General features: G+C 59.9%; 5 protein-coding genes across 5 annotated transcripts; 3 read left to right on the top strand and 2 right to left on the bottom strand.

Moving 5' to 3' along the window:
• Positions 1 to 800: 800 nt before the first annotated feature.
• VTJ83DRAFT_5275 (uncharacterized protein) lies at positions 801 to 3,285 on the top strand (the record flags this gene model as incomplete). The annotated part of the gene is made up of 3 exons (XM_071011857.1): positions 801 to 949; positions 1,024 to 2,803; positions 2,857 to 3,285. 3 exons carry the CDS (start codon positions 801 to 803, stop codon positions 3,283 to 3,285), a joined length of 2,358 nt encoding a protein of 785 aa, XP_070864650.1.
• Positions 3,286 to 5,121: 1,836 nt separating this feature from the next.
• VTJ83DRAFT_5274 (uncharacterized protein) lies at positions 5,122 to 6,445 on the top strand (the record flags this gene model as incomplete). The annotated part of the gene is made up of 2 exons (XM_071011856.1): positions 5,122 to 5,345; positions 5,416 to 6,445. The coding sequence occupies 2 exons, from the start codon at positions 5,122 to 5,124 to the stop codon at positions 6,443 to 6,445; spliced, it is 1,254 nt and encodes a 417-aa protein (XP_070864649.1).
• A 244-nt stretch (positions 6,446 to 6,689) lies between these two features.
• Positions 6,690 to 8,616, bottom strand: VTJ83DRAFT_5273 (uncharacterized protein; the record flags this gene model as incomplete). Its single annotated transcript, XM_071011855.1, has 6 exons — positions 6,690 to 6,821; positions 6,888 to 7,386; positions 7,447 to 7,572; positions 7,651 to 8,000; positions 8,095 to 8,291; positions 8,373 to 8,616. 6 exons carry the CDS (start codon positions 8,614 to 8,616, stop codon positions 6,690 to 6,692), a joined length of 1,548 nt encoding a protein of 515 aa, XP_070864648.1.
• A 1,186-nt stretch (positions 8,617 to 9,802) lies between these two features.
• VTJ83DRAFT_5272 (uncharacterized protein) lies at positions 9,803 to 11,008 on the top strand (the record flags this gene model as incomplete). The annotated part of the gene is made up of 1 exon (XM_071011854.1): positions 9,803 to 11,008. One exon carries the CDS (start codon positions 9,803 to 9,805, stop codon positions 11,006 to 11,008), a length of 1,206 nt encoding a protein of 401 aa, XP_070864647.1.
• An 806-nt stretch (positions 11,009 to 11,814) lies between these two features.
• On the bottom strand, positions 11,815 to 13,348 carry VTJ83DRAFT_5271 (uncharacterized protein; the record flags this gene model as incomplete). The annotated part of the gene is made up of 2 exons (XM_071011853.1): positions 11,815 to 13,073; positions 13,264 to 13,348. 2 exons carry the CDS (start codon positions 13,346 to 13,348, stop codon positions 11,815 to 11,817), a joined length of 1,344 nt encoding a protein of 447 aa, XP_070864646.1.
• Between the last annotated feature and the right edge of the window lie 1,415 nt (positions 13,349 to 14,763).

Below are 14,763 nucleotides of genomic sequence, written 5' to 3'. Positions count from 1 at the left end.
GGGCCGACGTACATCGTTTTGGATCGGCGTTTGAACATGGGAAAGGGCGAGCGAGGGTGGCGAGGAGGGGTAGGAGGCAGGGAGGGAAGTAGCAGGTGAGGCCGGCTCGCGCAGGACGGACAAGAGACGATAGTTACAAGATAACAAACAAAAAACAACAACCCCCACAAAACCAACAAACAAGGCGAACGACATGAGACCTAATGGACTCGACTCGGCCTCGGCATGATTAGTTGCCTGACAGCTCACCAAGGGGGGGGGGGGGGGGGGAGGGTAAACAACCTCCATCCTGCAGCCCCAGACATGCTTGAGGTGATCGGCCCACCCAGCCCACTATCCGGCAGCTCGGAGCCAACGGCGGCTCAGGCTCCTGGAGCCAGCATATCTCCCAGCCACGGCCACTGAGGATTGGGCTTGGCTCGAAGCGACCAGTCAGCGTTGCCATTGAGGCCCAATCTAGCCCCAGACGGTCCTGGCGATGCGTCAATGCCAGCGAGTGGCCGGGACTCGAGACGCGTTACGAATAGAAGCAGGGCCAGCTCACACTCCCGGTCCATCTCCATCACGGCCGTCCCACTAGCCCACCGGCCATGTATCGCTTCAGTACCCCCCAAGGGGGTAGAAATATGCCCTCTCCATCGCCGGGCCCCCTTGACCTTGACCTCGTCCATATCCATGACAGCGTCAACACCTTATTTCTGAGATATCTGCATCCCCCAAACCCGATTGTCACGGTTGAAGCCGCAACCCTCATCGGACTCACCTTCCTCACCGCCGTCTGGTTCATCCTCCACTTCACCATGGCCAGGAAAAGGAAAAGCGGTCTCCCCAAGCCGCCCCAGTCTCCGGCAGTGACCGCCGAAGGTGCCGATGCCAATGGCTCTGCTCCGGCAGGGTCGGCCGCCGTTGTGGCTCCCGTGAAGGAGCTTGACTCCCGGCCGGAGACCTCGTAAGTCACATCGCCTGTCCTCTCTTGAAAACTTGAGGGGGTGGGAGAATCGCTGCTAACTTGCCTATGCGCAGCCCCTACGCCAGCCCGCCCTGCATCCTCCCCTTTTCCAACCCGCTCACGGTGCCGCTCGACGTTCTCAAGAAGTGCCCCAAGCTTTACGAGGCCTACGAGACCCGGCTTCCGGAGCTCCAGGCTCTCTCTGAGGATGTCGGCCACGTCCTCATCCACTACCTGCACACGGGCACGTACGGGTCGCTGAGGCCCAGGTTGGCCGACTCCGCGTCCAAGCAGATCTGCGAGCTCAAGACCAGCATCCAAGTCTACGCCGCCGCCAGGACGTACGAGCTTCACGGGCTGATGCGATTGGCCGAGGCCAAGATCGACAAGCACGGCAGGGGCCTCTCTCTCCCGGCCCTGTTGGAGGTGGCCCGTGATGCCTACCCAAACTTGACCGACGACGACGATTGGTTTCTCGACTACCTGCGGTCTCGCATCCGGCCCCATCTCAAGGACCCCAAATCCCTTCTCAACTCCAACCTGCTCGGCCAAATCAGCAACATCCTCTCCCCAAACCCCATTCTCTTGCGGACCCTCCTCGAGCTGTTCTGCGAGAGGAGCGCCGTCCGCACGGACCGGGCTCCGTCCCCCGCCCTAAGCAGCCTCGCCAGCCCCATCACCAGCGCGGCCACCTCCCGGGCCGTCTCGCCTCTCCCCGCGACCCTCGAGGCGAGGTCCAGGTCCATCATCCGCGAGGAGTTCCCTCCTTCTCGGAGAGCCTTGAAGACGACGTCCTGGCCATCTCCATCCATGTCCGAGGCGTCCCTATCGAGGTCCACCACGTGCACCGAGTCCGCCAACCTGCCCGAGGTGGCCCCTCCGCCCCAGTTCGAGATTAAGCCGGTGCCCTTGCCTGTGCCGGCCCCAGCCCTGGCTCTGCTGCCCTTCGCGGACATGGGTCCCGTCATTGTGGACGTTGTGCCTCCTCCGGGCGCCCCGATCCAGGCCGACATCGAGCCTCAGCCAGCGGTTGAGTCTACCCCTGACATTGAGACAGAGCCCAAGGCCATCATCAAGCCCGTTGCCGAGTCGTCTGTCGAGACGGAGACCAGGACTCCTGTCGAGTCCGAGGCCGCCCTCGAGGTTACCGCCCCCGCTGAACTCGAGCCCGAACCGATCCAGCCAGCTAAAACCGTCGAGGACGTGCTGCCCATCGTTCAGCGCGAGAGGAAGGACTCGGGCAAGGACGTAGATCTTAGCCCCATTCCTAAGGACGAATCGGCCCTTCAGCTTGCGCGGGAGGTTGAGGATAGGTCCGGCCTCCAGTCCCCAATCATACCTAGCCTGCTTCGAGAGGCGGATTCGGGATTCTGGGAGGCCACCGATATCGACAACGTTACCAGAGATGCCGGGCCTGCCAAGGAGAAGGAGCCCGCTCACGCGGCTGCGCTGGAGCCGACCATCGCCCCCACGTCGGATCTCGTTCACGAGCCCGAGCCCGCGACTCAGTCCAAGGCCGAGTCAGGAGTCAACGCTCGCGACTTTGCCGCTCCAGCGGTTTCCGCCCTGACCGCTACCACCGGGGAGCCGGTCGAGGCCAAGGACGAAGCTACCCGCGAGACTGCTCCAGTTACCGAGTCCTCGGCGAAGGACAAGGTCGATACTACGCCTGAGCCGGAACCCGCGACGACGAGCTTGCCCGAGAGCGCTCCCCCCAAGGAGGAGGTCGATCCCGCCGCCACCCTGGCCGTCCCCGAGACCATCCCCGAGATTATCCCCGAGACCACCCCCGCCAAAGAGGTGCCAACGGAGGCAAAGGATAAGGAGGTTGAGGCCCAGCCGGAGACAGAGAAGGTAGAGCCTTTCCTAGGTGTCTAGAACAGGAGTCCTTGCTAACTGTTTGACAGGATCCAAAGGAGACCGTCGAGCCTAAGGCTGTGGAGAACCCCGAGCATGAGCTCGCGCACGAGCTCAATGCGGCGACGCCGGACCCGGTCAATGTTCCCGACGATGCTCAGCCCTCTGGGTCCTCTAAGACCACGACGGCTGAGCCCGCCGTCGAGCCGGGACCGAAGCCCGCTGGGGAGCCCGCGACACTCCATCGCGCCAATACTGACTCCGCCATCCACCCCGTCCCTGTCGCTGAAGAGACGGGCAACAAGTCTCCGGCGGTTCTCGGTGCGCAGCCTGCGCCCGAGCAGCAGCCGGGGGCCAAGGCCCAGGTCGAGCACACTACCCCCGCCCAGCAGCTCTGCAGTGCTCATGTGAGACAGCGGAGCTGGAAGAAGCGCTTCCTCAGCTTGAGGTACCCCGTCTTCTTTGCTCGGGGTATGTGACTCGGGCGGCAGCCGTCCGCCGCGTCCATCCGTGTGTCGGCACCGGTGGGCGGCGACGCCAAGCTCGCTGCGGTCCCCGCTAAGATGGGGCTTGCAGCGACGACAAGACCGACGCGCGACTCTCATTTGCATCAAAGATATACCATTTCCTTCGTCAAATCACGTCACGATTCTCCTTCGTCTTCGTTTTCTCGTTCTCGTTCTCGTTCTTCGTCTCCTTCGACATTTTCTTCGACTACTCTGGCTTCGGGTTTCTGGATTGGCATTGCATTAGCACTCACCTCGTCTGGTTGTTCATCGACAAAGGGCTGCGACGGTACCGCATTAGATTGGGTTATGTTGGGGTCTGTGGCATTTCAGTTGTACTTCTTTGTGACTGTTGTCTGGCAGGAGCTTCGCAGCTTGTACAGGCAGCCGAGCGACGCGGTGAAGCGTTGGATGGTTACTTGGGAATGGTTTTGGCTTTGGTTTGGGCACTGGCTGAAGGCATGGTGGGGTAGATTGTCCGCTATGAAGCCTTGGGGCCACGGAAGCACCGATGCGCCTTCGTTTCTAAGGAGGCTAGGTTGACTATCCGGGGCGCCGGGCAGGGATCCTATAGAACTAGGATACCTTACCGATATTTATGAACCGACTTGGGTGGCCTTTTGGCTTGAGACAAGACTCGCTCCATCCTTTTTACCAGTGTGTGCCATGTGGACATGTGATAATATCTAGCAAAAGGCGAACACTAATTACCGCTGCTTAGGATGACGTCGAAACGCTGTTCTCGAGCAAGGGTTTGGCGGTGTCCGCGGACAAGTCGCTGTCTCTTGGAAGTTGACTATACTCAGTATACCTAAGCAGGAGTAGGTATCTAGGCAGACAACCCGATGTTACAGTACTTTGTCCACTCTAATTCGTTGTACTTCATATGTTACACCACACAGGCCTCGATCCTTCTGGTATCACCGCTCTACCGTAGTAATGTAGAAAACGAGCCGCCTTTCTCCAGAAAGAGCCAGTGACGAGGTTGTCATGATATCATGGTCATCCAAGCTTATATAGGAAGCGCCGGTCCCGTAACCCCCATCCAAGCCCGTTCGCGGATGGGCCAAGAACGCCAAGGTAACAATGCCCGACACGGAGCCTGCAGGGCGCAGGACCTCTGAGATGACCCCAGAGTGTCTGGTCTACGGATCGGCCACATCGAGGGGGGCATGGACTACATCGTCTGGCTCTTTTATCAAAGTCCAGAATCACAAGCTTTTCATTGGCCGTCCTGGGGGGGGGGGGGGGGGCCGTTGATGGTGATATTTCAGGTCTCAGCAACTTACGCTGACGGCCAATGGAAGTGCCAAGACCTGCAACCCCGAATCACTTGGGCTTGGCCTCTTGTTGCAAATAAGACAGTGCTGGAGAAAATTGATGAAAAGCAAAGGCTGGAATGCCCTGAATTGTGAATCATGGCCTGGCCACTTTGAGGCTCAGGGGACTTCTTGTCGGATGAATAAGGAGATGCGAGCTTGAAATGCGTCCAAGTTTGCCTCGCAGCCTCGAACTCACAAGACGAAGCGGGATCCACGTATGGCCGAGGGGGAGGGTCCCTTAGCGCCAGCACTGGACAACACGTTGAACAGATCTTCATGTTTACCTGTAGCTTTATTAGGATTTCTTTTCGCGCACTCTTCTCTTGAAAAGGTTTGAAACAAGGTCGACATTGTTTAATTAGAGTCTTGCAGATATCCCGTGGTCGCCGGGTGCTACCGCTCCGAACGACTTATTATTATTACCACAACAAGCGGAGAGAATTCATTCACGCAGAACTCAACCCATCGCGACTCGACACCTGAAGACATGATGGATACGATACACGAGACGGTTTATGGGCGGCCGGATGGCCTGTCTGGTACTGCGTCCGAGGCCGTCATGATTTCCGCGGTCCGTCCGAGCCAGCTGAGGAGCACGGAAGCGCTCATGGCGGCCATCGACAACATGGCCGGGCGATCCATTTCCTTGAAGGTGGCCCCCAAGAAAAAGCCCAGCTTACGAGGATGGGTGAAGAGGTCCAACACCAGCCGGTATTGTTGATCGTCCTGCTATTTTTTTTTCCCGAGACATAAGCGAAGTTCTAACAAAGCTTGAATCCAGAACGATACGGACGACGGGGTTTGAGGCGACCAACTCCCAGCTAAAGGGACATATCAAGCACCTGGGCGGCGGCCGCATTGAGGAGGCGAGAGTCAAAGGCACAGCTACCAATATGACCCTGTTGGCTCCGGCGCCGATGCGTCCTCTCCGAAGCAGGAGCCGACCAGGTTCAACAGACAGCCGTGTCACTCAGTGGCTCGACTTTTACAGTCTACCAGCAGCTGGCCACAGGCAGCCTGACAGCCCTTCTCAACCTCCCACGATGACAATCACGTCCCAAGGATCTAGCCCCGCTCGTCGGCTCGGCCGGAAGGACTCGAACGGAAACCTTCGACCAGCACCGCTGCGTGTGCCTTCCTCGGAGCAAGAAAAAGCAGCCACCACCTCGCCGCCGCAGCCGTTCACCCGAGCGCTGGAGAGGAAGAACTCGAAATGGAAGCCCCTTCCTAGCCTCCCGGTCCAGCAGAGCTCCAAGTCTAGACAGCCGACGGCGGCCAGCCCCGCGCCGCCGAGCGCGGGCTCGACCGGGACGACAAGGAAGCGACAGCCAAAGGAAACACTGCAGATAGCTGTTACCAACAGCCGGCAACACTCTCCTGCCGCCTGGGGAGCAGGTGACCAGTGGCTCCTCTCGGCTTTGACGTTTGGCTCGCCGCCTCCGACGCCGGACAGCGACGCAGGCGGCGCTGCCAGGGCACAGGGCGAGGTACGCAGAGCTAAGGCAGAGGCACATGAAGGACGAGAGCGAGAACGCAGCCCGCGCCCGAAGAAGGCAGCCACCTCACCCCTTGATGCGTTCGTTGGCAAGGAGGCTCAGACCAAAGACGAAGCGGAACACCAGGTCCAACACACACGCGAGGAGCGGATCTGGCTTCATGCCAACTACCGCGGCGAGGCACCGTTTCTAGAGGCATGGGGGCTGGATATCACGAAGCTGTCCCACCGGCTTCAGGGGCTGGAGCTTGTGAGAGAGTTGATGATTGCTGAGAGCAGGAAGGGCGAAGCGCGCGATCTTGGGAATGTCGTTTAATTAAAGGCTCATTCTGCAGAGGAGACGATGGGTTCATGGGACGGCGGCTGGACGTTGGTTTTGATAGTTCTTTCCATTCCTGATACCCCGAGCATTAATTTTCTAGGTAGTCACTGCGGAAGCCTTCTCGAGGACGCGGCGGCGAACTTGTTTTGAGTCCTTGACTAGAAAAAGCCGAATAATATTTAATCACACGTCGTTGATAGCCAATCACTCAGTCCCACTCCGTATCGGCTCCTTGTGTTTATAGCATCGAAGGACTGTTCTCTCGCGGATATGCCTTGAGCCAGAACCCATGTTGCTCTACCATGTTCCACTCGATGGAAGTCCAGGGCTTTCCGGCGTTGATAACAACAAACTCGTAGCGTCGAAAGAGCTGAAAAGAGTACGTCGACGTTCATAGTTAGCCGTAGAAGGATGAATGGACAGGAGGCTTAATTACCTCAAAAATGGCCTTTCTGATCTCCATCAAGGCCACAGCCCGTCCAAGGCACTGGTACCTGCTACCTCCGGCAAAGTTCAACTCCACTACGTATTCCATGTCACGAAGCTTGCTCGAGTCGGACGCAGCCTCGATCCAGCGCTCCGGACGGAACTGCTCGGCGTCGTCTCCCCAAAGCTCCGGGTCGCGCATGACGCAGATGGAGTTCCAGCCAACCTCGGTACCCCCCGGCAGACGGTAGCCGTCCCACTCGTCACCCTCGGGTGGCGCCTTTTTGGGAGACATGTCCATGGTCGGCTGCAGCCATCTCAGCGACTCGCGGATGGTGGCGGCAAGGTAGGGTAGGTTCCGCGCTGTCGCGTCATCCACGACCTTGACTTTGGGGAAAGGAGCCGCAGAGTCGATCTCGGCCTGGAGCTTGCGCAGGACGAGCGGGTTTGTCGCAATGTTCAACATGGCGCTCCGAATTGCCGTGGCCGATGTATCCGATCCGGCCACCCTGCGCCTTGGTCAGCATTGGCTGCTTCAAGGGAGAAGCGAATCCAGGGAAAAGACAAACACCTGGAGCATGATCTGCGTCTCTGCCTCGGGCTGTGTCAGGCCTCGGGCGATGAAAGATCCCAGCATGTCTTTCTGGACCTTTCTATCTGGTCCGAACCGCTCCGCGGCGGCTTCTCTGGCCAGCCTATTAATGCCCCAGAAAACGCGTCAGCGGAGCAGACAAGAAGGCAACAAGGAGCCTTTGACAGGCGACCGATCGTACCCCATCAACCGGCCGATTCCCTCCTTGTCCGTCGGCTTCGGGAGCAGGCGATTCAGGACCGGCAAGCGGAGCAAGCGGAGGAGGCCCGGAAAGTTTGTGAAAAAGCTCATGGCTGGCATCGTCTTCTCGATGATGGCAATGTAACTGTACACGTCCGAGTCGGTCTCCAGGAAGCCAAAGGGCTTGCCGAAGACGAGATGTGCGATGGCGTCGGTCGTGAAATATTGTACCTTACGCGCAAAATCGAAGGGCTTGTTGCAAGCAATGTAGCTGGTTTCTAGGAGACGGATGAACGAGAGGATTTCCGCGTCCAGCTTCTCCTCAACCCCCACAACTTCTTTGCCCGAGTACTATTTCGCGGAGAGGCAGAAAACAGGTCAGCATGTGCTTCATACCAAAAGGCGCTCAAAGTTCCAGGGTATTATCAAGACCCAGGACGCCTACTCCGTGCTGCATGATGTACCTCAGCCTGGCGTGCTCGCGCTCATCAAGCGTCGATACGATGTGGTCCCGCTGCGGATCCAGGCGAAACCCAGTGTAGCGGTCCGACTTGGTCCATGAAGACCGGGCAGACATGATTCGTTTCCATAATCTCCAGTCAGACGTGACGACCGTCTTGGGTCCGACGCGAACGAGACGGCCTAATATCATGCAAGAAGATCAATCATCTGGGATGCTGCGAGCCGCCGGGTCGCGGTGATGTCTCCAAGGCCATCGCTCACCATATTTCCTGTTGATGTCCCGCATCCAAGTGGTATATTGGCCGCTCAAACCCAGCGGGGCAAGCCAGACCAATCTTGAGAACCCGGCCAGGGGCGGACCTGGGATGTGGGAAAGACGATACCATTGGCTCAGCCGACGGAAAGCAAAGACCGAGAAGATGAGGAGGGAACAAAAGGTTAGGATCTCGCCGACGCTATATCTCCCCGAGATCAGTCCGTTGAGGAGCTCCTCCACGGCGGGCATCTTGAGTACGCGGATGCGTGGGAGCCGATGGTACGCTGGGACCGGGACTGTCTGGGAGAAGAAGAGAGAATCCAGCGAGGGAGGAAAACGAGGCCAAGGGAAACCGAGCTCCCGCTTGGGCGGAGGTTTCGCTGGGATTGCAAGCGTGTCTTATAGGGCCCTACAGGTATGCAAAGGGTTGTGTTTAAGGTGCTTCAGAACCCCTCCCTTTAAACTCCTCATCCGCCTCTCCCACATTATAATACTATCTCGAGCATACGCGGAGACAAGCCTTACCGATCAGGATAGCCGTGGATAGGGTTGCATTAGCTCTTACTCAGTGACATCTTACACGGCGCGATGCTCCAATGGCGGACCGAGGTGGTTTGCGAGGCGCCCAAAGCCTGGGGTGGTAGGTGATGCGCGCGCATGGGCTAAACCAGACTCGATGCCGAACGTGCTGCATATTATCGCACCAGAACCAGGAGCTGACTTTCCGGGGGATTGGTGTAATTACCGCTGTGTCAGGCACGTCATCCCGTCCATCGTTTTCTGGGCGAGCATGGAAATCAAAGAGCTACCTAGGTACCTAAACGAGCTGACCATGTAATTTACTGCGTACAGGGCATCGTTTTCATGGAACCAGGAATTGTAATAGGTTTGGAGCTGGGGGTCGGAAGCGGGCGCTGCGTTAGCCAGTTGCTTATCGTGACCTCTCGGCTCCTGATGGCCCAGGACGGTACTGGCTGCGATGCGCAAGTCAGCGCATAGGTAGTTCTATTGAACGACCATAAGCTTACCCAGGCATGTCACACGGAGAGAGCTCCACTCCAAGAACTGTGTGTGTTGCGGTGCATTCTTAACTATTCTTCCCTGGGGGAGCTAGGAATAATAGCTTTCTCAACTCTGACTCGGAACCCGACATGGTTTTCAGGAACCACCACGCTCATCGAATCATGGCTGATCCCTGAACAACCGTCCCCGTTTTGACAGCCCTGAAGAGTGGCGGATGGCATGGTTATTCCCGACCTAGCGGGATGGGTCTGCCGGGCTTCAGAGGTTTTGCGGGTGGGGTTGGATGCAACGCTGCGCCGAGTTCAATGCGGTCTTCCCGAGCCAAGACGGCGCGGTTGAGCATGGCGCTCTCTCCAAAACACATTGAGCAAACCTTGTGAGTTGATGGAAGCACGCCGCGTGCAGGTCCAACATGGAGGGCACGCAGGACGCATCAATTCCTCTTGCGCATGGTTCAATGCTTCCTGAACGGCCCACGCGAACCCGTTCCCGCTCTCAGGGCCACTATGATGTGAGGTGGCGTGAGAGCACCCATGCCGGCGCTGATGGAGAGGACAACGACCGCCTGCCGACGCGGCGACCGTCTCATCTGAGAGCCACGAGCTACACCCCAGGCCTGCGCTCTCGCTCGAGACTCTCCTGGGACGGCCAGCAGCCGTTTCCCCAGAGCTCCTTCAGTCGCACACCATCTCCGTCGCCCTCGCGGTCCCCTCTCCGGCACGCCCTGCGCGAGCCGCGTCCGGTGTCTACCATCGGCGTGCCGGGCTACTACCACCATGACGCTCGCGGTCGTCCCACCGTCGTGACGGACAGGTGGAGCTACGACCGGGAGCGGATGCCGTCGCCGCCACCGCTGCCGCCCCCGGCAGCCTACGCGTACTCGGTGTCCGCCGCCTCTTCCCGACCGGGGACGCCCGCCAGCCCGGGCGAGCACGGAGGCTTCGCTTCTCGACCGGCCAGCACGCTCGCCGGCTCAGCGCCGCCCAGCCGGCCGCACTCGGCCGTCTTCGCTGTCGCCGACCACACCCCGGGCACGCACACGCCCACGCCCACGCCCACGCTCACGCTCCGCATCCTCCCGCCCGAGGAGCCTCCGAGCCGCCCCAAAGAGCCGCTCAAACCCCAGGCGTACCACGTCCTCACCAACGAGGAGCTCGACCTCCTCTCGCGCCCGCCGCCCCTGCACCCTCCCATGACGGCCTCGCCACCCGCGCGGCCCCCTTCCTCGTCGTCGGCCGCGCGGTGTCCGTACGACACCACCCCCGAGGCATCCACGCCGATCGGCGCGTTCGCACCGGACAGCACCGGGACTCCGTGCTCGTCGTCGCAGCTCGGCGGTGGTGGAGGCGGAGGAGGAGGAGGAGACGGCGAAGCGGAGACGAAGGAACACCGCCAGCCATGTCCCGGCGACCGCACCAGGCCGCACGAGCATCAGCACCCTGCCCTGACGGCCTCGGAGCCGATACCGCCTGGCGGGTGCTGCGGCGGGCTGTGCGAGTTCGCCACGGCGCGTGCGGTGGGTGGCAAGTTTGGCGCCTGGCTGCTGGGCATGGCGATCCCCCTCACGTTCAAGGCGGTGTCGGGATGTCTTGTTGCCGTGTTGGGGTGTCGGGGATAGTGAGCCCGTTGGAGATGAGGGGTGGCGGTGGAAGCAGGGCGGGGATGGGTCAGGGAAGGGCTGGACTGGGCTTGGTAATACCAAGGTTGCCATGTACCCTGCTGGCATGTCTCTCGCAAAGTAGATGCGAATGATGACGGTGATGACGACTACAACCATGACGACAACAATCGAATATTCGGGGGTGTGGGATGACAAAAAAGAAAAAAAAAAAGAAAGAAAAAAGAAAAACGCTGGAGAAACATGCCAAGGACGCGAGCATCACGGGGGAAACATAGGATCTAATACATAGACAAAAGGGTTTTATTACTAGGGGGAAAAAAAGGGCCACAGCGGAATGGGAGACACAGAGGGGCACACTCTTGAGGAAATTTTGGGTAACTACCAAGGCATTGAAAATATATTACCACACAGATGCTTAAAGAAACCATAGACATTGGGAACCAAACGCCGTGACACCGTAACCCTTCTTGTCCAGTCCGACCCGACCGCCCCATGACCACCCCCGTCCCAGTTTCATCCATCGACCCCAATCCGTCGGCCAACTCGTGCAGATCCAACGCCGTTGCTGTCATCATACCGACCCGCCCATCCGCCCGCGAAACCAACCAACCAACCAACCAGCCAGCCAACCAGCCATTGATCCATCCATTACCTCGTCAAGAGCGAAATAGGGTATTACCGTAACCGTAATTCGTAGTAGACCTTTGCTGAACGGACCCGACCCGAAGAAACCCAAAGCGTCCAACGTAAAAGAACCCAGAGGAATAGGGGAAAGAAACAAAGCGCACGCCGCACCGGCAGCATCACAGCACTTCGCCCGCTTCACCCTGCGACACCGCGTCGTCGTCGTCAACGAGCGAGCCGGGCGAGGCAGGAGCGCTGGCCGCCTCCTTGGCGCTGTTGCTCTCCCAAATCTCAAAGCTCTCCTCGTCGGCCGCGATAGGGCTGACCTCCAGGGCCGGCCGGCCGCCGTCGCCCATGATGTCGTCCACATCCAGGCTGTCGACATGCGCGAGGCTGGCATGCGGCTCGGCACGCGAGCGCTCCTCCTCGACCACCTCCGGCAGCGGGGGGAGATGCGAAAGAGCAGCCAGCTCAGCCTCGGCGGCCGCCTTTGCAGCCGCCTCCGCCTCGCCCACCACCGCCTCGGGGTCTTCCTCGTCCCCGGGGATGATGAAGACGCTCGAGCCGTCGCAGCCCTCGGCGTAGAAATCCCTGACGTTCATCTCGGCCAACGGCCCGCGGCCCTTGAGCAGGAGGACATCCTCATCGATATCCACGGCGTCCGTGCCGCGACTTGACGACGGCCCGCCGCGGGCCAGCGACGTCTGGCTAACATCCTCGGGCGGCGGGATGTTTTCCTTGTCGCGGCCCTCTGCGCGGTCGCGCTTGGCGCGGCTCTCGGACTCCTCGTCGCTGCTGATGTCGAGGGTGCAGGTGCTGTGCTGGAGGAGGTTGGTCATTTCTTGCTCGGGGGTGTCCTCGTGGATGTCGAAGCACCAGGCGGATTTGGTGTCGGGGGCCGAGAAGAAGAAGTCGACCGGCGCGGAGCTGCTCGCGGCGGACGGCTGGCTCTTGGTCTTTGTGGTGCGGAGGCTGCCCGAGTAGCTCGGGATGGTGCCCCTGAGGGCGGCGTCCAGGGAGAAGGGCATGGACGCGCTGCTGAAGGATGGCGGATCGGGGCGCGAGATGCGGCGACGCGAGAGGATGCCCATGCGCTTGGCGGCACGTGGGGGGGAGCGGCCGGCGGGAGGGGAGCGTGGCGAGGGCGAGACCGCCGCGGCCTTGGCCTTGAGGCGGGCCGCGGGGGACTTGGGCTCCAGGATGGGCCGTGGCCGAGCGCTGGCCGAGAGCTTGCTCGCCGGGCCGATGACATCCTTGTGCCCGGGAGAAGACGTCGTCTTGAGCGTAAAGCTGGAGGAGGGCTTGACAAGGCCGTTCAGGTCGCCCCAGAAATCAGCGCCCTTGGAGCGCTTGGGGAAGAGCACGGGAGCGATGTTTTCCGCATTGTCGACATCGTCGACCTCGGAGGCTTTCCGCTTGCCGGGCGACGCAGCGAGTGCTTGGGAAGTGTCAGCCACCGTCGGTCAACAGCCAGGCGGGTAAAGACGACGAGGGTGGGGAGCGGCGCGACGAAACCCGCCGGAACACGTTCAGGTTTGAGTGGGAAATAACAGAAACGTGGTGTGTCGATGCCGGGAAGCGATAGGAACGTGGAATCGAGGATGGAACCGTGAGAGAGGGAAACGTACCATTCTGCCTGTTCTTCACGCTCGCCAGGCTCTTCAATCGCGCCCCATCAACAGGAGCAAATGGTTGTCGGGCAAGGGTCGCCATTGTGTGATGTGAAACGGTGAGGAGAGTCGGAGGGGAGGAGGGAGATGTGTCGCGCGTGAAGCCCAAGATGGTTTTCGCGCAGTTGACGCGAGGCTGGACCGAGAAACAGGTTATGTGGTCCCCTGTCCAAGACAGACTCCACACACAACCCGGATTGTGCTTCCGTTGTGGACGCGCAGTCCCTGACCCCGGTTGCTCTCCACGGGGGACGTGCAGATGCGCTCAGAACGGTATTTGTAGTGAGATGCGAGATGCCACGACTTGACACGCCTCAAGCAGACGAGGGCGCGGACAAGAAGCGGGGTTCTCGGGCCTTTTCCGAGGCGTGTGAGGGAGACGCCTTGGGAGAGGGAGAGGGAGGGGGGGGGGGGGGGCGGGAGAGTGGTTCTTATCGCCCAGGCGGTCTGCCGAAACGGTGGGCCGGCTAATGTGGTCTCTCGCCGCGGCTTTGCACTGCGGCGCAAGACGCAAAGATGTTTCTGAGGCACGCCCGCGCCAATGGACAGTGCGGGTCTCAGAAGGTCTCAGCCGAGTCTATGCCCCAAGACTGAGAGGGGGATGGGAGGGGGGACAGGAAGAGAGATAGTATGTCAGGAAGGGAGGAGGAATAGAGCCGAGAGTTCGAGATGATAAAAAAAAGAAGCAACAAAAGCTAGACGCCAGGGCTTGGAGACGCGCGCGTCGCTGGCTCCCCTGCAACAAAACGGCAGCACAGACCCCGGAAGCGATGGGCGAGAGCGGTGAAGTTGAGCAAGGAACGCCTGGATCGGCTCGCGAGAGATGCGGACTGAGGAAGAACAAAGGTCGAAAAGCTCAACCAGGTCGAGGGGGGGAGGACATGGTATTTTAGGGGAAACTCAGGCTCATGGTCATGTCGCAAAAGCTGCAATGTTCCCTTTTGGTGCGCCACGGGATCGCAACAGACGGCAGATGAATGGCGGCCGAGAGTACAGGTCTCCGACGGGAAAGCTTTCAAAGCGTGCGAGCTGGTTGGCGGCAGTCATGCAGCAGCGCAGCAAATCTGCAGCTTCGCAGCTGCTTGACGAAGGGAGCAGAGCACCTCAGAGAGCAGAGCAGCCAAGCGGCGGGGGGGAGAGGGGGGGGGGGGGGGGGGGGGGGGTGTGGGAAGCAACGTATGTAGTGTATGTAAGGTGGTGTATAGCATATACTTCGTACCGTGATATCTTGTCTCTCTGTCTCTGTCTCTCATGTCCGGTCTCATCCCTTTCCCTTCCCAATCACACGGGGGCATTGATGATCCCTCGAGCGGGGTTCCCGACAGACAGCCCAGACAGGACAGCCCAGACAGCCCACGAAAGAGAACGGCTTCCTGCGGGAGGGCTTGCTGGGGGGGGCTAAAGTGGTTGCATGGCCATGAGAGCAAAGACTAGCCCAGCGATTCGCAGCAGCCGGAA

Source organism: Remersonia thermophila, chromosome 5 (genome assembly GCF_042764415.1).
Source record: "Remersonia thermophila strain ATCC 22073 chromosome 5, whole genome shotgun sequence".
In the NCBI taxonomy this organism is placed as follows: Eukaryota; Fungi; Ascomycota; class Sordariomycetes; order Sordariales; family Chaetomiaceae; genus Remersonia; species Remersonia thermophila.
This window is presented reverse-complemented; position numbering and strand designations above follow the sequence as displayed.